Source organism: Barbus barbus (assembly GCF_936440315.1).
Source record: "Barbus barbus genome assembly, chromosome: 18".
NCBI lineage: Eukaryota > Metazoa > Chordata > Actinopteri > Cypriniformes > Cyprinidae > Barbus > Barbus barbus.
In genome coordinates this window covers 28,481,674-28,508,962 of record NC_136746.1, presented here as the reverse complement: position 1 = coordinate 28,508,962, position 27,289 = coordinate 28,481,674, and the positions used below count along the sequence as shown (strand labels likewise).

The 27,289-nt window shown below is 35.0% G+C and overlaps 1 protein-coding gene across 1 annotated transcript in view; it reads right to left on the bottom strand.

Moving 5' to 3' along the window:
• Positions 1 to 24,211, bottom strand: part of LOC306884250 (uncharacterized protein) — a 52,565-nt gene extending 28,354 nt beyond the window's left edge. The window contains exons 1-11 of the mRNA XM_079439983.1: positions 23,357 to 24,211; positions 21,273 to 21,341; positions 17,713 to 17,865; positions 10,759 to 10,905; positions 10,076 to 10,267; positions 9,021 to 9,104; positions 8,521 to 8,639; positions 8,023 to 8,137; positions 7,760 to 7,837; positions 7,487 to 7,602; positions 1,571 to 1,733 (exon numbers count right to left, since the gene is read on the bottom strand). Of these exons, the coding sequence (XP_079296109.1) occupies positions 1,571 to 1,733; positions 7,487 to 7,602; positions 7,760 to 7,837; positions 8,023 to 8,137; positions 8,521 to 8,639; positions 9,021 to 9,104; positions 10,076 to 10,267; positions 10,759 to 10,905; positions 17,713 to 17,865; positions 21,273 to 21,341; positions 23,357 to 23,821 (1,701 nt within the window). The 5' untranslated portion in view covers positions 23,822 to 24,211. The remainder of the gene's footprint in view (positions 1 to 1,570; positions 1,734 to 7,486; positions 7,603 to 7,759; positions 7,838 to 8,022; positions 8,138 to 8,520; positions 8,640 to 9,020; positions 9,105 to 10,075; positions 10,268 to 10,758; positions 10,906 to 17,712; positions 17,866 to 21,272; positions 21,342 to 23,356) is intronic.
• Positions 24,212 to 27,289: the final 3,078 nt, after the last annotated feature.

Sequence of the window (27,289 nt, the reverse complement as noted above, 5' to 3'; positions counted from 1 at the left end):
CCTGCCAGTGTTAATAACACCTCCGAAGGCTTTCCTGACTGCGGTGTCTCACAGACAACGAGGCTTTGTTAGGTAGAGTGTATGTCATAAAATAAATGACAGAAACTGACTCATCTACATCCCATCCAAACCAACACACAGAGAAAGAGCAACCTCACATTTTTCCCTCCTAACTAACTAGTGACTCAGTCAAATTAAAGCAGCAAACTGCACCATCATCCACGGAGAGCAGTGACTGTATTTGACTTGTGTGGCCTAAAGAGGAGCAAGACTCAACGCATCAGGTCATTTACATGTTATGTCTGTTATGTAATTATGGCATGTGCTGATCTTTTCAGCAACTAAAAATAAAACTATTAAAAATTGTTTTTGTTAATTGAAGTAATGCTGAAATAAAATAGAATGCAAATATTAGAGAAACTCTGAAAAACTGAAAATCTAAAAAATATTACATTATAATAAATACTTACAGTAAACAGTACGAAAATAACTGCTAAAATACTTCTCAGTTACCAACATAATGCCAATACCACTACTAAGGAATTAATCATGAAAAACATTATTATATATTAAAAATATAAAGTAATTAAATATATCACTATACATAAATTATTTAAAATATTTATTTATTTGTTTATTTAAAGTGCATAAAATATATAATAATTATTATAAAATATAAAAAACTAAAATCAATAAAAATGACAAACAAATTACTAAAACCTAAAATCAATTAAAATTTGAAAATTAAAAACTGAAAATATAAAAACAAAAGCTAATTCGAAATATTAATAATTACTATAACAGTGTATAATTAATACTAAAATACCACTGCTAAAAGCACCTGTCACGGTGCACATACGAGGAGGATACAGGAACACGGATGTAATAATAGTCTTTAATGACTCCAAACAAGGCAGGGCAAGAGAAGGCAAGGTAGACACAGACAGGAACACCGGGGAGTAACGAGTAGACCAGTCGACACGAAACTGAACAGGCAGGAACTTAAATACACAGGTTAATGACTAAAACACAGCTGAACAGAATTAACTAATAATCACATTAAACAAGGACAGGAAACAAACCAAATAAGGACACAAGAGGTGGGAACACAAGACACACACAACACAGGACTGACAACACCTCTCAAAACAAGCAGCAACAATGGCTTTAACTTCCACATTCCACGTGCAATTTTACCATTTATTAATTTGCACAGAATATTTAAGTGTGTATAACACGTGGCTTAGAAACCATTATAGAAATTTCATCCCCCACTTTTTTTTTTTTTTTTGGCTTGAACACTGTGTAAAGAAAACTATCGCCGTAAAACAACGAAGCAGACAGCTTTTTTACATCCTAGTGAAATCAATAAATTTGCATAACATCAGCTTGATGCATCAATTCACAGAATTTAATCCTTTGGGAAACATGTGAAAAGGCCACTGGTGTCATTTAAACATTTCCGCTCAGCATGAAAACCAAAAAGAAGGACGAAAAGACAAAAAAGTGGTATGAGAGAGAGAGAACGAGAATATACTTGTAGCATTATAACAGAATGAAAGCTGCATACCGTAAACCCCTTCAGACGATTTTGTTCCTCTTTAACCTCCTTTCCCATAATCCTGTGTGGGTCTGTTCCCACGCTGCCGGGCGGCTCTTGGCTCGGGGTTTCAGGGTCACTGCCGTCCCTGGTTAATGAGGGGGTGGAGGGGAGCTGAGCTGCCTTTTCGTTCCTACAAACACAAACACTCAACCATCAAATCAACCTGCCAGCAGGACCCCAGACCAAGCCAAGAACACAGAAGCTTCAGCACTGCCTCTAATTATGTCGATGCTGGATTCGCTTTTGTTGTCACTCTACGGAAATTTAATACAGTGACTGTGAGCGACCGATGATAGCGGATTTACACATCTGGTATTTGCAACTTCCAAAATTAAGCAACAAAGCCACTAAACACACTACATCATGTCTTAAAATAAATATGCACATGGAAATAACCAGATTCCTCAGCTTTAAAGCTGGAAATGCTCAACCTTTGGAGGATAACATACATACATACATATATACTGTACACAAATTGTATGATATTATATTGTCATATATACACACTAGTTTTAATAAATTTACATTTCCTTAACAAATGATGAAAAGTGTTAAGAAATTATAACAAAGCATAAAGTGATAAAGAAATGACGTGAAGAAATGAAAACACCTCTAATAAGGAATAAAGAGGATCATTATTTCATATTAAAATATAATAATAATAATAAATTTATAAATAAAAATGTAATTAATAACATTTTATATTATATATTATACACACACTAGTTTACACTATTAATAAAATATATAATTAGAAATAGTTATTAATTATTTTAATGATATTACTATATATAATAATAATTATATATATATTTATGTATTAATATAATTTTATATCATAACTATATATTGTATTAACAATTATAATTTATTTAATATTATTTATTAAATTAAAATTTCTACTCATAAATATAAAATTACATAAATTAAATTTCTATTCTATTCATACTAGTTTAAGTCTACATTGCCTTAAGAAAATGTAAATGGTTTTTGGCTTTGCAAAGTTTGCCACCATGATGCTAATGCTACTAATAAGCAATGAAGAATAAGTAAAAACATTTATTATACATTAAAAACATTTATGGGGAATATATATATATATATATATATATATATGTATGTAACGCACCTAACATGCAATCTAAATAATCAAATCCAGGCTCACGTTTCTGGAACACATGCAATGAGACTCTTCCAAGTGATGCATGAGAAGTTCATCTCTTTTCTAAAAGTAACAGTAACAAGTGATCTGACAATGATTAATAGTGCAGACTAAGAGCGAGTGGATGTTAACAACGACACCATACAGTAACCGGCCTGACTTTATCCCGTTCATAAATCCAGTCATACATAATCCATAAATGCACAGGTGTTAAAGAAAAGCAGAACCAGCGTTTGACAGATGAACTTCAACTGCTCCAAATTCAAGACACACACAACATACAATACAGAATTACATCAAGGACCGTCAAAAATGGCTTAAATTTTTTTTGACATATTAACAGAATCTGTTTTTATATTATTACTTCTATATAGAGAAACTCTTTATTAATTTCCCCCAGAAACGTCCCACTCGGCTGTGAACTTTTACTGCATTCACATTTTTACTGCAACAGAACGAGCTGCTTGTGTATTATTTTGCCATGAATTCATCTTGACTAAACATCTGCTTTGCCCAAATAAATTCTTACGCATTTAATATAAGGAATAATAATAAATTCCTCTAATTGCAGGCATAAACATACTTCACCCTCAAACGAGGGCATAAGGAGGAGATGGCAAGCTTTCTGCAGTAAGCACACTATTTATTATGACTAACTGGGCTCAGGAACAGGAATCGCAGACTTTTAAATCTCCGGCTTATTAAGGATATGCCCGTAACGGTGTTGCTGGGCCGAGACTGGCCGGGCTTCGAGGCCCTCCTCGCCGACGCCACACAACCTGCCAACCCCAGCGGGGGTCGCCGTGGATGGCGCCCAGCGAAGAGGCCTCGCCGCCGCCCCGTTCTCTTGGCCTCCGATGGTGGGAGAGACAGTGAGTCCCCTTCCCACAGCACTAACCTCTTCTATGATGTCTACCAGCAGGTTTCGGGAGGGGTTTCCTTTGGCCGTGCTCAGCGAGAGGATGACACACCTGTCGCCAATTTGCCCACGGCCATATAAGCCATGTGAGGCTGCATAACGGCAAGACTGGTGTCTTGAACGCTGAGAACTAAGGTGTCGTCTCTATTTGATTTTCAGAAGCAAGCGTGTGACCGAGCCAGCACTGCCACGAGCACAGCACCGATTCACCGCACCAAGGAAATCACACACAGAGAGCACCACACCACCTCAGCAAGCCACTCTTCACTCTGAACCCACTCTTTGTTAATAAATCCACCCTCCGGGGTATTTATTTGAGCTCTACTTGTCGCGTGATTCTTCAACTCGTGTATTAAATAAATTCAATGCACACAGACTGAAGTAGTTTAAGTCTTTGGTTCTTTTAATTGTGATGATTTAGGCTCACGTTTAACAAAAACCTTCTCAACAAATTAGAATACTTCATAAGACCAATAAATTTTTTTTTTAGTTAATTGTTCTTCTGGAAAGTATGTTCATTTACTGTATATTACTGTATATTTAATGATTATTTAATTTCTTTATTTTCTTAAATATGTGGGTATATAGTATTTATAGAGTTGTAACTTTTAGTTTTAGTTACTTTTTCTTATTTGTAAGTCGCTTTGGACAAAAGCGTCTGCTAAATGACAAAAGTAAGTAAGTAAGTAAGTATATGTACTCAATACTTGGTAGGGGCTCCTTTTGCTTTACTGCCTCAATTCGGCGTGGCATGGAGGTGATCAGTTTGTGGCACTGCTCAGGTGTAATGGAAGCCCAGGTTGCTTTGATAGCGGCCTTCAGGTCATCTGCATTGTTGGGTCTGGTGTCTCTCATCTTCCTTTTGACAATACCCCATAGATTCTCTATGGGGTTCAGGTCAGGCGAGTTTGCTGGCCAATCAAGCACAGTAACACCATGGTCATTGAACCAGCTTTTGGTATCTTTGGCAGTGTGGGCAGGTGCCAAGTCCTGCTGGAAAATGAAATCAGCATCTCCATAAAGCTTGTCAGCAGAAGAAAGCATGAAGTGCTCTAAAATTTCCTGGTAGATGGCTGCGTTGACTGTGGACTTCAGAAAACATAGTGGACCAACAGCAGCAGGTGACATAGCAGCCCAAATCATCACTGACTGTGGAAACTTCACACTGGACTTCAAGCAACATGGATTCTGTGCCTCACCACTCTTCCTCCAGACTCTGGGACCTTGATTTCCAAATGAAATGCAAAATTTACTTTCATCTATAAAGAGGACTTTGGACCACTGAGCAACAGTCCAGTTCTTTTTCTCCACAGCCCAGGTAAGATGCTTCTGACGTTGTCTCTGGTTCAGAAGTGGCTTGGTAGCCCTTTTCCTGAAGACGTCTGAGCGTGGAGACTCTTGATGCACTGACTCCAGCTTCAGTCCACTCCTTCTGAAGCTCTCCCAAGTGTTTGAATCGGCTTTGCTTGACAGTATTCTCAAGCTTGCAGTCATCCCTGTTGCTTGTGCACCTTTTCCTACCCAATTTCTTCCTTCCAGTCAACTTTGCATTTAATATGCTTTGATACAGCACTCCTCGAACAGCCACACCTTTCAGTAATGACCCTCTGTGACTTACCCTCTTTGTGGAGGGCGTCAATGTTCGTCTTCTGGATCATTGCCAAGTCAGCAGTCTTCTCCATTATTGTGGTTTCAAAGAACAAGAGATACCCGGAATTTATACTGTAGAGATGGTCATTAATTTAAACTCAAATGTAAATATTCTAATATTTTGAGAGACTGATTTTTGACTTTCATGAGCTGTAAGCTCCAATCATCAAAATTAAAAAAAATGTTTTAGTTTTCTTGTACCATTTAAGACTTGTTATGGCCTTAAATTTTATACAACTAAATTTATGACTTTTTAAGGACCCTGTATGACTAACTGGGCGCAGGAACAGGAATTGCAGACTTTTAAACCTCAAACGACGATGAAATCAATATGGACGCCTGATGATGGTGCAATAAAATGGCCAAATTGCAAACAAACAAACAAGAGAGTTTAAGTGTCGTTTCCAGCTAAATTTCATATCAAACAGTTTGTTTTGGTGTTTAGCTTTCCAAAACATCAGGGAGGAAAAATTCAGATTGGTAATTGGTGGCATTGTGAAAATAAGCACACATCTTTTATATGCATCTAATTATCATTTGGAAGCAGTTTCCTGGCCGTGTCCCATGCGGTTGGTGGTGGGGATTACAAATGCAACAAAAGCAGGATTGTGGAAAGTGCCTTCGGCTCTGTGGAAAGCCCATTAAGGAGGGAAACTGCGCTTGTCCCTGAGAGGTAGGGGTGTCCCCGAATAAAGATTTTTATAGTTGAATCAGAGTTGTCGCATCTTGCTGATAGTCGAATCATATGTTTAGGGGGGGGATTACATTACCAAAAGTCAAGTAGTCAGACATTCAACAGTCATAAATACTGACGTTAACACAGGGAAAGTGTGCAATGGATGCCTCGAAGATACAAACAGAATAAATAATGTTTTATGTTTTGATTAAAATATAGTTAACTTCAGCCGGTCGCGTATCATGCTGTTTATTACTGATCAGAGCTGATGAAACCGGAGATTTGCACTAAATAAAACCAAATATCCACACAAGATGAAATCAACAGATGCAAGGAGTGTTCGATGAAGTCCGTGTGCATGTTTAGTATAGAGTATAGAGATTTTCACAAAGGAAATTAACAAATATCCTGCTAATTTTTCTGACTTTGAAGCATAGACAACTGCCACATAAAACTCCATGCGACTGCCTAAATATGAGCTGCTGTGAAAACTGCTCTAACACAGCTAGTTTTATCCAGGCCCAGTTCCAGAATTAAACACGGAGGGTGCTCTAGCCTCAATTCGCATGCATTTTCATGTATATTTTTGTCCCGTCCGTTGCGAGTGTAAATCTCACATAAATATGCGGATGTCAATCCCCAAAACTTTGTAGCATGTATGTGGTCGAAAAATAAAAGTTCTATACAAATTCGGAATGGATTATAGGCTATATAGCCTAGAAAGGACACAAAGAGCACTACCTTTATAATCACTAAAAAGCTGTCCCTCATCTTCATTTCGATCTCATTAAGTTTTGAGAGAATTTGCAAGCTTTCACTGGACTAAGCACTGGACAAAAATAAACCTTTTGATTCTCTCCAGAGCACAAACACAAGTATGCATTGGATAGATTGCCAGATCAGTTTCGCCAAAATGACAGTGAATAAATAATATCTCGAGTTTTTAAGATCCCAAGCATCCGTGGGATCGGCGCCTATGTTCACAGCATCCAAAAATCAAATTAGAACCGGCAGAAATGTTTTGAAATCACTTGTACCCAACCTGATCCAGTCTTTCACTCTGCCCGTGTCAATTTGAATCTTGTTAAATATTTAAATCCTTGCCGCCAAGATGCTCCTCTGTCGGTCACGGATTATGGAAAGTGAAACTTAACTTAAATCTATAGGGGTGGTTACATTTTATTCATGTTAAATATTTATTAAAAGCTTCTTTCTTATTGGCAGCATTATATTAATAGGCTCTATATTAACTTATTGGGAGAAAACCGGTAGTTCTATGTGAAATCAGACATTTGAGCACCCCCATATAGCCAAAATGGCATGATCATAACACCTCTGCGAATATTCGAATGTGACATTGGGAGTTGAATCAGGCTCCTCCTATCGAAGCATCAAATCTTCATCTATTTGGGATCACCCCTACTGAGAGGACACCGTAGGGATTGATAAATTTATAACTCTACTAATCTGAGTTACCTGAGAGTCTTCTGGAAAACGACCCAGCAGTCTTTCATCTCGCTCTGCTTCTGTGCAACACGGGCCGCCAGCGCCGGGTGCAGGTTAGAGAGCTGGGAAACGCTCACATCCAGCATCTGAAACCACACAGAACGACAGGAAAACAAACGAAGGCGTCAGGCTGGTGTTTGACACGGAGCTGGACCGTGAACTAACGCGTTTAGGGTCAGCGTGTTCACACAGCTCGCGGCTCCTCGTGTGACTATAATGGGATGTGAATTTTGGATCGCGCACCATGATTTGACTGGCAATGTCCCGAATTTCCCCGTCTCTGGCGTTTTCCACTCCATGGCTTGCAGAGAGGCTTTTTCTCTGGATGAGAAGTTAAAAAAGGAGAGCAAACCGTAAATAACATTCTTAGATTACATCAGCATGTCAACACACAGGCACAGTTGGGTTATAGTCGTATCAAAGGACAAGTCAAAGCGAAATGGTACAGTTATGGGGTTTCCTGTGGGGTTTGAACAGAAATAGCTTCAACGAAGGAGAATGATTACCATGTTGTTGATGGAACGGACAATGTTATCGGCCTGCTGGTAGAAAGACGAGACTTCGAGGGCGAGCTGAAGATTCTCATGATATTCCTTCAAGTGCGACTGGGCCTTCAGCCACCTATGTAGTTGACAAATATTACATTTTATTTAAATTAATAAATAAAAAATCATATAATCATGCAAATATTAAATTATATTTACTTACATAATTATTACTATTCCTTATGTATTCATAGAATTATAATTATTCATATATTGATTTTATGCATATGTATCTGCGTATACATTATATTTTATAGTAATAAATGATAAATGTGTATATATGTATATTATAAAATATATAATATATACACATTTGTGTGTATAATTTTTTCCATTTTATAGTAATTAAACATTAGTTTATATATATCAAACGAAAAATTATAAATTAAAAAAAGACTCTAAAGGGCCATCATCATTTTTTTGTGTATTATTATTATTAGTAGTAGTATTTGCACTAACATTTTGTTGATGTGTTTCCTGCGGGTTGAGATGGTCTTTCCTTCCGTCTTCCCCTGTTTTTCCAGTCTGAGGGCCATATGACTGATCTCTTCATGAAGATTATGATACAGCTGCTCATCCTGAAAGAAAATCAGACCCTCAAGATTTCCTGAGCTCTAATGATCTTACATTTAACCAAAGCACATTTTAACCAGGTGTTTGGACCGCATTATTGGCTATTATCCCCAACCCTAGAAGTACAACTGGCTGTATCAATTAGCTTTAGGAATGCTAGTGAATCAGTGGCATCTGTGAGTAAGTACAATCTGTGAGTAAGGTCTCAGCCTCTCAGACTGCATTTTAAATCAGAAGCACTTGCTCACATACAGGTAAACAATGGTACTAAATTGGACAATAAAACAGATTCTCTCAAAAAAATCGAATTGTTTTCCAGTAGTGATAATTGAGGCCTGTTGAGAATTTAGCAGCAATTTCTGTGTCTGTCGTCTAGAATCACCCACCTGTTTCAAATCCAGTATCTTCCTGGTAAGCTGCATCTTGTCAGTGTTTTCCCCAAGGATACTGGCCAGCGATTGTTCCTGCTCCTGCTGACACACATAAAAGCTTTACAGCCCTGAATTGTTGTAGCCCAGCGATTGTTTTCTTTGAATGCAGCTACTGTTGTTCTAAATGAGCCTGGCTACCATGGTGAGACGTAAAACAGTAACACCTCGGCTTCTTGGATGCAGATGCAAAGCAGGCCGAAGATTAATGAGCGAAGGAAAACAGAAAGAATAATATGACCAAAATCCCACAAGAAAACATTGAAATTTTTTTAATTAAATTTTTTTTTTTAATTTTTAAACATTTTTTTTTACATGGGTCATTTCATGCTGTGTTGAAAAACACACATTTTATAAATAAAGTATGTTTCAAAACATACAAAAATAAATATTTGGCATATTTTACAAAATATTTATATTACACATGTATATAATATATGTTATATATACATATATAAGGGGTTTTTAGGGTGTTTGTGTGTGTGTGTGTGTATATATATGCACGTATGTGTATATATATTATACATATATATTACACATACACACACACATATATATAAATAAATTGTAATTGTAAATTTTTATAAATTGTAGAATTATAACAAATTATATTACAGTATTTTTTTCCCGTATTACATTACTTAGAATTATAATTTTTTTTAAATGAAAAGAATTACAAAAAAAACTCAAAAGTAAAGCACCTGGATGCATTTAAGAATGCAGAATTATAAAAAAATTATAACAATAATACAAAAAATTGTAATGAGCCTAAAACTAAGCTCAATTTTCTTACAGCTTTCTTTAAAATATAAATTCTTTAAATCTTTTCACTGTTGATAGAAAAGTGACCATGACAGGTTTTGTGAGGTTCATCCTAACAAAAAAAATCCCTAACATATCTCCATATAACCCACTAAAATCCATTAACATCATCAATTTAGGATAAAATCCAAAAACAACCCCATGAAAAGGCTCTGTTAATTAGTATAACTAGGTTTAGTGGTGTGTTTAACCTTCTCTTTGATCCACGCCTCCAGACGATCCACCTTCTTATTAAACTCCTGGAGAGCCTTAGCCCCGCCCATCGCCTTGATTTGATTGGCTGCCGTCTGTTTGAGCGCGTTCCATTGGTCACGGATCTGAGCCAGCTGTTTCTTCACCAGGTCAGACGTCGGGTTAAGCTTGCACATTAATTGTTCTCCCATCTGCACAAACATTCAGCCCGCTAAAACAACAGCTTAATCAAATCATCGCGCTTGAAATCCACCCAAGTCCTCGTTCTCCGTGTCTCAGGCTAACAGGAGATCCGGTTTTGCAACCCACCAGGGATGTGTGTCAGGAGAGGTTAATTATTTGCAATGTACTATTTCAACATGAAGGGAAAAGGACAAATTTAGCATCTGTGCTGGGAAAAAAAAAATGGGGTGACTCGATATTTTGTGTGATTTTGGATGTCTCACAAAAAGCTTTCTGAGGCTCTGCAGGTCTTGTCAAAGCTGAGCTGTTAAAATTGTGTTTTGACAAGTCGACATTAAAAAGAAGTTATGATTGTTACCATAACAATTTGTAAATGTTTTGCCGTTTATTTGCAAAAGGGAGAACTTCTTTTGTTGATTTTGGCCGATGGACCTGTTGAAACCTGACGATGATTCATCAATCTTTTACTCTCCTAATGAAGAAGACGGTTTGTCCTAACCTGGTTGAGTTGTATGACGGTGTTCTCAAAGTCCTTCAAATCTCTCTGAAGGGTTTGACAAAGTTCCTCCCAGTCGGTCAGAGGACATCTATGGACGTTACTGGTGTCCCTCAGGGCTCGCAGCTTCGCTCTGATCCACGTCTCTGCCTGCGGGACACCAACATAAAATGCTTACTTCAAAGTCAAGATCCATACCTTCCTACTAATTGAAGTACAACCTTGTAAGCGGCTGATTTAGAACATACAAGTGACAGGAAAGACATTCATAACGTTACAAAAGAGTTCTATTTCAATGCTGTTCTTTTGAACATTCTATTCCACAAAAGAATATGCTCACTTCAAAAAAATGCCTTTCTTATTAAGTACTTTTATCTAAACATTCTTAAACCAAGATTAATGTACTTGAGAAGCAACTTAAATAAGCAAGTTTATGTTTAAAACAAGAAAATCACTTAATTTTGGTACATTCTTCAGAAAACAAGAACCGGAAAAAGTTATTAATAATCAAGCAAATGTATCTTGGTTTAGAAGTTATAAATATTTTTAATGGAAAACAAGACAAAAAATAAGGAGTAAAAACAAAATGCAGTGTGAACAAAAATGCATCACAGTTTCCAAATACAAAATTAAAATAGCAAAACATTAATGATAATCTTAAGAAATGTTTCTTGAGCTGCAATTCAGCACAATAGAATGAAGGATTAGCATCTGGAAATCATTATATTTCTGACACTGAAGACTAGAGTAACTTTGCATCAGGAATAAATTGCACCTTAAAATATATTAAAAATTGTGTGTATTAAACTGTAATCATATTTAACAATATTACAGTTTTTACTGCATTTTTGATCAAATAAATGCAGTCTTGGTGAACAAAAAAATACATAAAAAAACTTTTTTTTATAGTTTAGTAATTCTTAAAAACTAATCTGATAATATAATAAAATATAATACACAGCTATCTAAACATCCTTGAATCAAGACACATTTACTTGAGAAACTAAATGACATATGAAGTCTTTTTTGTTATTTTTATTGCTTAAAACTATTAAACATATCTGCCGAAGGGGTAAAAAAATTAAAAAATAAATCTTAATCCAATTTTAGAACAAGGTTATGTCCCTTTAGCAGATATATATTCTGATTGTGAGAAAAAATAAATAAATTCTCACTTAATTTTTCAGAAAGCAAAGCTTAACATCTGATGTCATTATGCTTCTGAAGTAAATGTGTCTTGGCATAAGATTTAGATATCTGTAAAGGAAAACGAGACAAAATTGCTAATTACTAGACAAATAAATATAATATCTAACTAACTAAAATAATGAATATCAATAAATGCAATAAACTACATAATAAAATGCAATAAATAAAATATTTATTTATAAATTTATTTACCCTTTCAGGATAAAGATTTGAAGCTGGTGGAAGAAAATATTCCTCCCTCTAATAAATATTACTAAAGAAACCTGCTCAAAACAAATGACCAATTTCTGAACTATTCAGGCTGGATCACATCACAGAGGATGTTAGTTCCATCCTTTCTGTTTTTTCTTTGGATTTTATTGTTAATGTTTGAAACATGAACACATGTTGAGACACTTAAGGCCCATTTTACGCTCGCTTAGCTTTCTGAGTGCACTCTGGAAACACAATATTAAGCAAATAGCAGCACATGTGAAGTTACAGTCGCTGTCTATTATTTCACGCCGAGGAAAGTTCCTCTGTGACTTTTGTTTTTGAAGAAAATAGCGATTACTTATGTCTCGACTTACAGAAACAGTTCAGAAACATCATCGGGAGATTGCTCACCGTTTCTCAGATATCATGTTATGAGCAGTGAAGGTTTCTTTTGGCTGGAGCTCACAGATAGTTGCATAAGGCGTTTGAAAGCACAATTTCTGGCCATGTTTGCACTGCGTGAATAGAAACCAGCTGGCCGAGCCCAGATAGGTCCTGGACATGTTTATTTGGTATGAATACAATGTATGACCACTGGCGGTCTTCAAAAAGCCCACCCACATCAGCACAAACCAAACGATTGTTAAATGAAGTTGTCATTTCTGCAAGACTAAACGCATGAGATCTCCAAAGCCAATAAAAGCAACATATTGGGCTAAATGTAAGGAGACAGCTTAGGGTAATTATTAGTGCTGCTGGCTACAGAAACCATCACTATTTCTATGGTGCATATTAAAATATTAAACCTCGCCTCATAATTTGTCCCAGACAGACATGACTGATTGCTGAGGAGACAGCATATTTTTTTCCTACCTTTTTAAGAAAATATAAAATCATGTGCACTGTAAAATATTTCAAACTCCTTCAACTTAAAAACATTTTGAAGTATAATCAAATTGGCGGTACAAATAATTTCAACTAATGCTAAAATCTTGTCTGGTTGAATCTTGTATAATTTAGTGTTGTTTTAGTAATAGATTACCTATTTTTATATTTTAATATAATATTTTATATAATTTTTCATTTTAATTTTAAAGTGATTTTGTTGTGTTTGTCATTTAGGTTTTTTTCTATATACTTTTTATTCATTTTACTTCCATTTTAGTTATTTTAGTGCATCAAGTTAAACTAAAATATAAATGTTTTTTTATTTTTGCTTTAATATTTAGCATTTCCATTTTATTTTTTATTGTAGTTAGTTTTGGTCATTTTCTTTTCTGTCATTTATAATATTTTCATTTTTTAAATGTCAATATAGTTTAGTAATTTTTACTTCCATTTTAGCTATATTTGTACATCAAAGTAAACTAATGTCAAATATTTCGAATCAGTTTTTATTTTTCATCTTTTAATTGTAGTTTATGCTTGTTATTTTGTTGTTTTAGTCATTTTAATAGTTTATAGCTTTTCTCTTTTTTAAAGTGTGTGTGTATAAATACATATACACATATATACACACACACACACACTAAAAAAGAGAAAAACTATAAACTATTAAAATGACAAAAACAACCAATTTTTTCCAACTTGATGTATTTAAATAAATATATAGTTGATTTCATTTTTTATTTATTTAAATACATCAAGTTAAACTAACTTAATGAGAAATCTTGCCTTGGAAAACATTTGATGAAATTAAAAAAAGTTTGATTTTATTTTATTTCTGTTAATGTTTATTTCAAGTATCCAATTTTTTGTTTTGTTTTGGTTCAGTTTTAGTTTTTATAACCTGAGTAAAATGTAAATATATATATATATATATATATATATATATATATATATATATATATATATATATATATATATATATATATATATATATATATATATAAAATTGGTAAATTATTTTAATTATTTAAAGTCATGGAAATATATATTCTACCATGACCATTGATTATATAATTTTTATCATGGTTTGGGAGTTTCAGTATAAATCCAAATCTTTCTCACATCAAAAACACACAGGAGACACACATCACAAGTGGACAAGAAAAACAAACCCTCCGCAATGTTTGGCAAGATCTCACAGTGCAGATCAAAAATAATATGATGTCACTTCTAATAAAAGATCAGTCATTATTTTTAATGGCTTCCCACAGGCTCAACGGTATTTCAATATTCGCGGCCTGTGTAAACAACACTATCGTCTTATTTCTACCCCACCGTGACGAGAAACCCATGACTTCATACTTTGTTTCTTCCGCTTCCCTTTAAAACAATAGCCCGTTTTTCAAAAAATAACATTCCGTAAATCAGAATGAAAGTTTGGTGAAATGATACGGCTATAGATGTCATCAGCACGGCTGAGGTCATGCAGGTTTTCCCGCTTCCTCCTTTGAGAAAATGAGCAGAACCTGTACTGTGAAACTGATTTCTAACAGGTGCTCGATCTAAAGTGAAAACTCTTCCTCATACCTGTGGTTAGCATGTGTCTTGTTAATGAGACATGTACTGTTTGATTACTAATTACCTGGAACAACATACAAATCTACCAAATTTTGATTTGGCAACATTTAATCATTGCAGTTAATAGTTTTCACTGTCTGTTTGATTACATGCAATTTGTGACTAACTGCATGATTTTTATGATTTGTACACTTCTGTCATAGTCACCACTAATAACCTACTCCTAAATATAATGTACAAACTTAACATTTTCTGTAAAGCTGCTTGGCAACAAATTGTATATTGAAAAGCGCTATACAAATAAACTTAACTTGAATTGAATGAATCAGAAACACAATTTCACCTGAAAACAGGTGAAAAAAATCCCACAGACTAACACCAGCATTCAAAGGTTTGGGGTCAGTAAGATTTAAAAACAAAAAAGAAAAACGTTTTTGAAAAATCTCTTCTGTTCACCAAGTCTGCATTTATTTGATGAAAAAAAAAAATCAGTAAAAATTTGAAATATTATTACCATTTAAAATAACTGTTTTCTATTTGAATATATTTAAAAATGTAATTTATTCCTGTGGTGCAAGGCTGAATTTTCATGATCCTTCAGGAATCATGTGGATTTGCTGCTCAAGAAACATTTCTGATTATTATTTTATTTCATGAATTTTTGATGCATAGAAAGTTCAAAAGAACATAATTAGTTTGAAATAGAAATATTTTGCAACATTATAAATGTCTTTACTGTCACTTTTGATCAAGTTAATGCAGCCTTGCTGAATAAATGTATTAATAAAAAATCTTTTGAACAGGCAAACGCTCACATCTAATTTCTTTTAATTATCAAAATGATACAATTAACCCATTTTTATGTGAATGGGGCAATCCTAAAGAGCGCTGGAGGATGTGTTGACTTTAATTCACATTTCTGAAACACAGGCCAATTTCCACATCCTTGACTCTATAATGCTACACTAACACAGATTCATCAATGCTATCAGTCAACCGAATCGCCCGTAAGAGATGGAGGCTTTGCCCAACACGAATATTCATCCAAAGGCCATTTCCTAAACGAATGGCAGCATTTCTACAGCCTATTAAGATTAACGATGTGTTACTGTTCCTGAGGCTCGTCTGTCATCTAAAACACTGCACTGCCCACTTCAGTAAATCTCATGGGTCATACGGGCTGCTGAGAACAGCAGCTGCGTCCTGAAGCAAATATCCTCGAAAAATGTCCTTGTATGTCAGAGCGAGCGTGGCGATGAGATAACGCGAGCGCTCGAGCGGCTCGGTTTAGTCTCAGAAGGCCAGAGGCGTGAATAGACAGGGCCAAACAATGATCTCATCCCAAAATAATTGCTCCTCTTGTGGCTGTTCCCTTCCCTCCCACTCCCCTGTGCTGCCCGCTCTCCAACTTCAGATAAAAAGAGCGAAAGAAAAGAAACCGAGGGGCTTGAACGGGGTCAGAAGGGCCGGGACGCTCTGTTTCCACCTTTATCTACACTGCTTTTTATGTCTGTAAACTGCAAGTGTAATTTTCCACATGCAATGCAACCATTCAACCGATTCAGTTTAGCTGGACAAAATCAAAAGTGACCAAACACAGGTCCACCTATCCACAAAGGCAATGTGAAGTTTCAGCTGTGAAGTTGAAGCAAAATGAGCATTTCTAGGATTGATTTCCCCCAAAATCAAGAACAATTAAATAAGAAATTTAGCATAAAGAAAATGAAGCAAGCTTTTCTGCATTTTCACAATTTTCCCTCAAATGATGATTTACGAATAAATATATATATAATGTATTTATATTATTAAAATTTATATTTAAATTTTTAGAATAATTTGCACTACTTAATTACTAATTTATGTTTATTTAAAATAATTACTTCAGTATTTTGTATTGTTAAAAAAAATTGTTACAATGTAAAAAAATCTTTTAATGGGCTTTAAAAAAAGTCTTAATTTCTTAATGCAAAAATTTATTTTCACACCATTTTGCCTTCAATATTCATTTCTGTAAAGTGTTACAAAAAGTAATGTTATTTTTTATCATATATATTATAGTTTTTTTTATATTATAAAAAATTCTTAATGATTTAATTACCAATTCAAGCTGATTTCAAATATTTATTGCAGTTTTTGTTATTGTTAAAATAAACTATTACAATGTCATATCTTAATGGACTTACAAAAAAAATAAAAATAATTATTTATCCAGAAACACAATATTTAATATAATTTTCCCTACAATTTTCTTTTCCGTAAATGTATATATATATCTATATCTATATATATATATATATGACATAAATTGTATTTTATTTATAATATATAAAATACATATTTTTATATTATACAAATGTTATGACAAAAAATATTACATTTAAATTGTATTTAATATGTTAATTCATATTTTGCATAATTTGCAGGAATGCAATAAAATGTGCGTGTGTGTATATATATATATATATATATATATATATATATATATATATATATATATATATAGAGAGAGAGAGAGAGAGATTTGTTTTTAATAAAATTTAAAGCAAATGAACAATACATAAAATCCTAATATATATATATATATATATATATATATATATATATATATATATATATGAGAGAGAGAGAGAGAGAGAGAGATTTGTTTTTAATAAAATTTAAAGCAAATGAACAATACATAAAATCCTAATATATATATATATATATATATATATATATATATATATATATATATATATATATATATATATATATATATATACACACACATATACATATACATATACACACATACAATTAAATAAATGATTTAAATAAATTAAAATTCATTATATATTTATTCACGTCTCAAATCCAAATAGTAAAATGTGTGATACTGAGCATGTTGTTGGCATATTGTTTTTTTCTTGTTTTAAGCAAATGCCTTGCATGACTTGAATGCAATAAAATCATCTGCCAAATGCATAAAATCCAAATGAATAACATATAAAATGGTGCTGCTGAATTGTTTCTTTTTTATTCAGTTTAGTGAACTATTCTTTAAAGCAGTCTCTGTTGATTTTCACTGACAGAGTGCAGCGATCATACCTGAGTGATCTCCTTATTGAAGATGGTGTTTTGTTGGGTAAAACTGTGCTCATTTTGCACCGATGAGACTTTTGAAACAAAGCACACGTCTTTGTGCTCGCAGGACAGACTGTCCACCACATCCTTTCTTGCTTGGGTTTTGAGCATCTGGGTCTATGTGGAAAGAAATATGAAATTATCATTTATTCATGGGGAAAACTGGTAATATATACAAGCTAAAACATCTGAACACTGTGCTGGTGGACTGAAAAGCTTGTGCGACGTCATTGAGAGTTTATATTGAGTGTAAGACGCTTACAGAATGGAAGAGCTGCGAAACGAGTCCTGGCAAGAAACAAGGTCATTTCAGATCACTGCAACACGGAACCACAAAGTAAATTCCCACAGTGATTATGTCATCGATGACTACAAGTGAGGAAGAGCAGCTCATCGGCACCATGCATGCTTAAATGTGTGACGAATCAACCACAACAACACACTGAATAAGAAAGGAATGAGAAAACACATTGATTAACTAAAGTACTGCTTGTTTAAAATGTCTGCAAGCATGCTCAGAAATTAATGCCCCACAAATTCAAGGTAATAGGGCAAAAAAGGCTGCTGCACAATTAAAATACTCCTGCTGTCACGATTAAAGTGAAAGGTGAAAACGATTTAAAAGTGTCAATTCATGGCATTAGATTGCATCAGGTTTCTGTTTGCGCACTTTTTTTGCAACGCTAAGCATTATAACCAATCACACGTTTCTGTAGCGTTTATGAACTCAATGGCCAATGCGTTTATGCGATTAAATTAGTTAGCGCCAATCAGAAGCATTTAGATGAGTAATCATCATAAACACCAGAGTTTTGTTGCAAGTGCACTCTGAAACAATTCAGCACGCTTGCGAATTCTCTAATCTCAAACAACAAAAGGTGTAAGTAAGAGTTTCATTTCGCAGTTTAGTGATTATATAGGGAGTTTTTGCAAAAGTGCATAATTCGTGCTAGACCAACGTTATGGACTGACATGTTTGTGTGTGCAGCCGGAATAGGTACGGTAACAGCGATGCTAGCGGCGGTGTGTAAAACGGTCCATTTTAACAGATAACGACACTGTTTACAGTACAGAAAGCCATTGCTAACTCATGTCAGACAGTCTTATATAACCAAAAGCCACAGTCAGCACAACCAGTGACGTATATGGTGGTGAGGACGCATTTAAAGTGCTCAAATAATTTGACAAACTCAGTAAAGTCAGGAAACATCTGTGGTGATGGTGGGAAAGGGCGGCCCATTACATCAACACATCATCACAATCATAAATAAAAGACGAGATCACATATTTGTGCTGCAAAAACATTACACTGCAAAAAAATCATCTTCACCTGTATCTTGTTTTCCATTATTAAACATCCTTTAAGAAAGATACATTTACTTGAGATGGTAATGCATCCATTTGTTCATTCTTAGTATAGCTTAATAATTGTTAAATATATCTAATGGTTATTAGAGATAACTAAAACCACAAAAAATAAAAAAAATCATAATTTTTACTTGAAATAAAATAAAAAATATTTCTCATTTTCATTTAGTATCTTAATGTTTTAAAATAACTAAGCTACTACAGTGGAAATAAAAATGAATAATGCCTATCAACATTTAAACGCAACAAAATTAGAAATTTAAATTAAAACGAAAAATGAAAATACACAATTATACAATAAAGTTATTCAAGTTTTAAAGTTGTTAATTCAAACCATTTATTCAATATTTTTTATTAATGTTTTAAAATGATCAAAGATGCAAAATTTGTGACATTGAACATATGATACAGTCATATGAACATATGATTTTTCTTGTTTTAAGCAAACCAAAAAATGGTTTATACACTCCACATTTACAAGACAACCCAATTTGACAATGTTTTAAGAAAAATACACTTAATTAAACAAACAAGATACTGAACATCATAAGCAATTTTGCTTCTTAGTCATTTTATGGGCATTTAAGATATGGAAATCCAGATTTTGCAGTGTGTAAATCTATCTAAAAGAGCCTCACATATGCTGAGGTACTCCATCACTCAGGGTGGATTGGCATGTCCCGTCCGTGTCCAGTGATTCCGAGTGTCATCCCATCCTGTATGAGCTCATGTTTTCCACACGATTGACCGATCCGCTCGGCCTGGTCACACTCGCGCAGCGCCCGATCGCAGATGACTCAAGCCTTGGCCCACAGGCGCTCAGGCTGCGACCGGTTTGTTTTGAGTGCTGATTTTCCTTAATGTTGCGAGCAAACATTTATTTCGCAGGCATCGTGCCTCGCAAACAACAGCGCTGTGCGCAGGTGGCCCCGACCGCAGCCGCCGTCTCATCAAAGGGCGGTTCGCTTTTTAAGGGCCTCGACTCACATTACCCCAAAACGGCTGTAAAAATTTCACCGCTGCTTTTTCCTCTGCAAAACCCAACTGAACACTTAAAATAATAAGTCGTTTAGGCTTGGCCTGCTGTGCCACTGACATCACTTCCTAAATTCCAAGAGCCCATTATCTTATATACATCTGGCTATGGCTGAACACAAACCACTCAAAGAGGGAATTCACAGTCAAAATTAAATTCCGCTGCACACAGGTCTGGGGTCAGTCGTGTGTTCGAGCGGTCAGGGAACAAGAAGTACAAGTACTAAAATGAAATAAAAATAGTGCTGTCAAATGATTAATCACATCCAAAATAAAAGTTTTTGTTTACATAATATATGCATGTGTATGTATACACTCATGCATGTACATATTTAAGAAAAATAGGTTATTTTTATATATTAATTATATTTATTTATATAAATTAAAATATAAATTATATGAATATAAATATGTAAATACATGTAAATATTTTCAAAATATATACTGTATGTGTATTTATATATGCATAATAAATATACACAGAACACACACATATATTGTGCAAACAAAAACTTTTATTTTGTATGCGATTAATTGTTTGACAGCACTAAATAAAAACTATATATAAATTAAAAAAACTACAGAAAAATAAAAATTACAACAAAAAAATACTCAAATTTTAATTAAAATTAATATAGAAAAAACAAAAATAAAACTAATTTAAAATCTTTAAAAACTGTAATAGAATCTAAATGATACTAAAAAAAAAATTGGTGTGAATTGTGCATTCAGAATTAAACATGAAATGCACTACATTAGAGTTTTTTCCAAAAGCTTTTATAATAATAAGATGAAATAGTTTTAATAATAATTACATCACTAACACCACCACCAATAACAACAACAATTTGTGTACTTGTAAAAGAATTTAAATTTCCCATTTGCTTCAAATGTTTGATGTGATTAATCTCAGAGCTGGTTAGTTTGGTTCATGCTTCAATGAAGACTTTTAAAAATCTGTATAATGAAAATAAATATGAAAAAAGCTTGATTGTTTTTCAGTCGCTCTTGATAAAATTGTCCGCTGAACGCATAAATCTAAAATCAAAATCTGAATGATGAAAACTATTTTTTTTCAGAATATTGTCATTAAGGTTAATCTGGTAAATCAATAAAGTTACCTGTGGCGAAGAAGTGAATTTCTCTTTGTCACCACTGAACTGCTTTTCACCATCTTTACACAGCAACACCTAAACAAAGACAAACACTGAGCTGTCATGAGTTATAGTCATTATCTGAGAGACAGACAATATTGCGGTTTTGCTTTTCAAGGCCAAAACTGATTATCTGTACTTCTAACACAATAACATACAATAATATTTTATATTAATTTATCAATTTATTTATTAATTTTATTAATTCTAATAATACACTTTTTTGTTATATTAAAGGGTTATTCCATTCCCTGACGAGAATACTTTTTGTACGCAAAGAAAACAAAAATAACGACTTTATTCAACAATTCGTCTCCTCTGTGTCACCGTAGTGCCATTTTGGAGAGCATCCACTGAACGCAAACAGCGTATGCTCTTCTGTGTCAGACGCACCACATGTTTTCTATGTTGATTTACAGTTTGATTTGAAAACAGCGTATCCTTGTGGTGCAGCTGACACAGAAGAGCATACGCTGTTTGCGTTCAGTGGATGCTCTCCAATATGGCGCTATATGGTGACTCGGAGGAGACGAATTGTTGAATAAAGTCGTTATTTTTGTTTTCTTTGCGTACAAAAAGTATTCTCGTCACTTCATAAAATTCAGATTGAACCACTGAAGGCAGATGAACTATTTTGACGATGTCTTTCATACTTTTCTGGACCTTGACAGTGTTAATTACCTCCCGGTTTTCATCCAAAATATCTTCAACTGTGTTCCGAGGACGAACCAAGCTTTTACGGGTTTGGAACGACATGGGGGGTAAGTGATTAATGTCAAAATTTTCATTTTGGGGTGGAAACCCTTTAATATATTAAAAACAAAACAAATACTAAGAAATCCTGAAAATCGTGTTCATTTCAAAACTTTTCACTGAAACTGATCAAATGATTTGTAATGAAATAAAGATGAGAAAAATAGAAGCACTGTGACTAGTGGTATTAGACGTATAGAAGATCTCTATTGTATAGTATAAATGCACAGAAGCATTTCGCCTGCTGACCCATTGACATGAAACAAAACCTGAGTGAACACACGCTGGATCCTGGAGGAGGATTTGAACAGAATGGAGCCTTTCAGCCGAAGCTCTGACATCATTTGAACTTGAGCAGTGATTCCAGGAAGAGCAGCGTTACATAATAAACACATCATCTGAACCACACAGATCCTGAGCACACGACCGCACTCATCTCCTGCCTTCTCCAGCTCATAATAAGACGTGCCTATCAGTTCATGTGGACACGCATGAACTGATATTAAAGCTGAGAGAGCGGTGACATCATCAGCCTGGATGAGATCGGCTACAATAGTTATATTTGTGTATCACCGTTTCCATGGCATTTCAATATGTTTTGATTAAGGAAGCTTTTACTAAACAACAGCAACATGTGGATTCTGCAAAAACAAGATTCCAGGGGCATGCCATTTTATTCCAGTAACACAATGTTATTGTCCTGAGTAGTTTATGTGAGCATGTTTAACTCGATACAGCAATGTTTCAAAGTTTACTGCACTTACATGACATTTTACAGGCTTATATATATATATATTGTCACATTTCAATCTTCAGTGACGTGATACATTTATAAATGTTATAGATGTATAAACATTTATTTTTACTAATCACATATCAATTGAAATATCTGTATTTTTTAGATTTTTTATATTAAATTAAATCTAATAATAAGCACAGTAAAAATATTTAAAAAACTGACATTCATACATTCATTATTATATCTATAAAAACACTTACTTATGAAGCGTTTTATGCACTTCATGAATAAAATGAATGCTCATTTCATCATTAATAACAATAATAAAACAACCTGAGTTTTTCAGGATAGCAACAGTTTTTTTTTTACTTACACATTACGTAATATTACAAATAGATTTTATAGACCAATAAAAAAAAGTTCAAGGCATTTTTGTTAATAACCTAAATACTCGTTGTATGCCTGCATTAAAAAGCAAAGATGGCTTCACATAAAGAAACAAATATTTTCATTTACTTCCATTCGGATTGGATTTCAAATATATAAATGAATGTCTTACCTTGAACTGTGAGCTTGGTTTATTCTCACAGCTGACGCCCACTATTTTAGGCAGCTGCATGTTGGAGGATGTGATGTTGTTATTGTTATTAATATTCTCAGAGTTTGCTCTTATTTTCTTCAGCTCCATCCCTGGAGTCAGTCTGTCTTTCGCAGCCTCCATTCGGCTGGAGATGGTGATCTTACGAATGGATCTGGACGCAGCGTTCGGTGGGGAGGCTGTGTTTCGGTTCAGGTGGTCGTCGGACATCTCTTCGCGCCGATGCTTCGCCACGGGTCCGCAGTGTCTGTCTCGACCGAGATAAAGAGATACCTGTTCGTTCAGGTGCCTCAGTTTGCAGTTATCCGAGAACGTCCGGTTCGGAAGAAAACCATCGGGAAAGTCCGAGCACTTTGGCACGGCAGGCGCTGAGAGTTTGGTCCCGATGGTGAACGGCTGGATTTTCCTGACGATGCTCTCTGACATGGTTCGTTCTAAATCAAAAAATAAAAAGTCAAAGCTATACTCGTTCCTCCAGAATTTAGTTGTCCACCTTCTTGTGCATGTTGAGAATGCACAAGACGCAGCCCAGGATGGCCTCCTTGGACTCCTGGGAACTGATGCGCTCCCAGACGTGGCGCAGCACGGTGCCGAGGTGGCCAGCAGCCGCCGTGAGGCTTCTGCGAAGGAGCTGCGCGGCAGAGGCTGCTAATCTGCTACTGAAGAGACTGACAACCAGAGAGCGCAGCAAGAGAAAAACGGCTGGCATGCTGCCGGAGAGAGAGAGAGAGAGAGAGAGAGAGAGAGAGGAGGAGGGGAAGCTTTCGTGAATGAGGGATGAAGTCACCGGGCCGGAGTTTCTGTCAGAGCATGTGCAAAGCGCAGGCAGGGGGAGAGGAGGTTGTAAAGTCTGGCTGTCAAAACTTCCTCTCTGACTGAGAACAGAGGAGCCTGGCGATAAGAGCGGGATGGCGGAGACCCCTGGGTGACCCTTTCGGTCAAGGTGAGGCAGCGCAACAACGCGAAATAGAAGCGCTTACCTTTTAAATGTAGTGTAAATATTTAAAAGTAGCAGATCGGCATGTTTCGGAATCTTCCCTTCAAGCAAAACATTCCAAAATTGAAGATGGTCTTCAGATGTTGTCCAGAAAAGATTCTTGGCTTCAATTAAATGCAAAAACATCTGCGGTGTTCATGCTTTCAGCAGCTTCTGATATCTGGCGTTGCGCTCGCGTCTCTGTCCGCTCTCAAAAGAACCGCTTCGGACTTTCTCCACGCGTCTTTGTTCTGTGCCTCGGGAACAGTTGTTTCGACAGGTTTCGTCCCAATGAAAGTGCACAAGCTAATTTAAGCACAGGAATGCCATGTGTTCTGAACAAATGATGCCCTCGAGACTGACCTTTGCCCCCTTGACAGGGTGTGGAGCTGACTGGTCACATTTACACAGCGGGTTTGAACAACAGAGAAAACAAGGTAGATGTGAAAGTCTGTAAAAGAAGAAAATCGTTTTAGAATATTTGTTACCCCTAATACCAATATTAAACAGATAGTTCACCCAAAAATAAAAATTGCTCGATTATTTACTCACCCTCAAGCCATCCTAGATGTACATGACTGACTTTTCTCTCTCAGACGAATACAGAGATATATTAAATAATGTCCTGGCTCTTCCAAGCTTTGTAATGGCAGTGAATGGCTGTTGATTTTTTGAAGGCCAATAAAGTGCATCCATCCATCATAAAAAGTGCTCCACACAGCTGTGGCAGGTTAATAAGATTCTGTGTGTTTGTGTAAGAAAAATATCCATATTTAAAACTTTATAACGCGGAAGCACAGAAGAGGGAGCAAAACAAAACACTGGTCACGAATTAGAAGTACAAAACAAGGCTTTGTAAGGAAAAGGATTTCGATGTAAGCCAAGAGGAGACTGGTTTTCCTTTGCTGTAAACAAAACTGGGTTCTCGCGAGACTAGCATATTCTCACCGGAGCTCATGCTACACTTATGTCCTACATCATCCGCAGGCCTTTATTAACCCCCTGGAGCCATGTAGAGTAGGGAGGCAACGAAATGAAAATTGATGTCAGTTTATGGAGTCGTAAAAAAGGCTATAAATCTCTCACTTGCTCACAGTAAAAGTGAAGAAACCACGATAAAGCATTCTGAAATGAGAGAAAGCAAAATTAATGTCACAACAGAGAAGCAGAGCGATGGGCACAAGCAAAAAATATGTCTGCTCCTCCGAGACAATGAGGCAGAATGGAAAGCAGACTTTCATCTTATTTTTTATTTATTTAATTCATTATTTGACAGGGACAATAGACAGTCAGGAATCTGCCCCAGAATTAGCTACAGAGCTAAATTTCATCTGCTGTCCAAAACAAAAAAATACAAAACAAATTATGTGACAAAAACATCAGTTAATCCCCCATATAGAAACTACAATCTAAATTTCTACAAAATATCCCTTATAAGTACTACAAACAATTATAAAAATTTTACAACTCACCAAAGTTTCATTCAAAATACAGAAATACTCAATGGTCACACACCCGACCCGTCTTTAACCGTAATTTCAAATGTATCTTAAATTGTGCTAAGGTAGAACACTGTCTTGGCAGTAATTGGTAAATGGAGTTTCTTTTGGAATTTCCATGTGAAATGCTTATTTTCGCCACTGAATAAAAAAAAAAATAAGGAAATTGCGACTTTTTCCTCACAATTCTGACTTTCTCACAATTGTGTAATATAAACTAACAATTATGACTTTTCTCACAATTGTGACATAAACTGCCTGTTATAGAGTCAGAATTGCGAGATATAAACTCCCAATTGTAAGAAAATTGTAAGAAAAAAACAGAATTGCAATTGAGAGTTTATATCTCTATTCTGAGAAAATATACAACTGCGAAAAAAGTCAGAATTGCGAGAATAAGTCAATTGCAACATACAAGCTCGCAACTGTGAGAAAAGCCAGAATTGCGAGTTTATACCCTGCAGTTCTTACTTTTTAACTCACAATTGCAAGTTTATATCTCATGATTCTGAGAAAAACGGTCAGAATTGTGAGATAAAAAGTCAATTACCTTTTTGTACATTTCTTATTTGGACTTTCATAGTTTCAGAATAGAGCTCAACAAGACTAGTCACTCAAATCTTCATTATTTTACACGCTTGCCACGTTTGAACTATTTCATTTCTTTTTCTCTTTGCATTTTTGGAGAAAGTGTTGAAAACTCCTGAGCTCTCTTTTCTCTTAGTGCAATCAAACTTTCATCCAGATTCTTTTAAGCCTCATTAAACACCCAGGAAGGACATTTTAGCATAAATAGTCTAGTATTTCACCAATATTTCAGGATTAGATTTATCATTTAGCAGATCTGTCAGTCGGCAGCGGGCCATATGCTTGCATCGCTCCTGGTTATGACATGGTTAATGACTGTCGTAAAAGGCTCTGGTTTCACTATGAAGTCATCCACACACAGCCTTTAATGTGTTGCAGCTTGAACATCAGAGATAATTCTATACATGAGGAGGGGCCGAAGTGAAACGAGTGGAGTTTAGAAAACTGCTGGATCTTCATTTCACATGATGTTGTAGCTCAAAAGCCTCCGCTGTTCTGATACAATTCAAACATGCCAAAACATATTTATTGGCATATGCACAGACAATAAATTACTGGTTCAAGGAACTTTGCAATGAGATCATTGTAATACAATTTAAAAAAAAAAAATGTTTTTTATAATTTTACACAAATTGGCCAGATATGACCTCGAATGTATAGTTTAAATTTACGTAAAAGGCAAAATAAAAACGTTTTTCTCGCTTGTGTTACAGTAATGACAAAAGATCTCATTCTCATTACTGCAATGCAAAAAAAAATATACATTATATATTGTTTAAGCTGTAAAGGTTTTATACAGCACAAGTATTTATTTGATACATGTTGACTTAA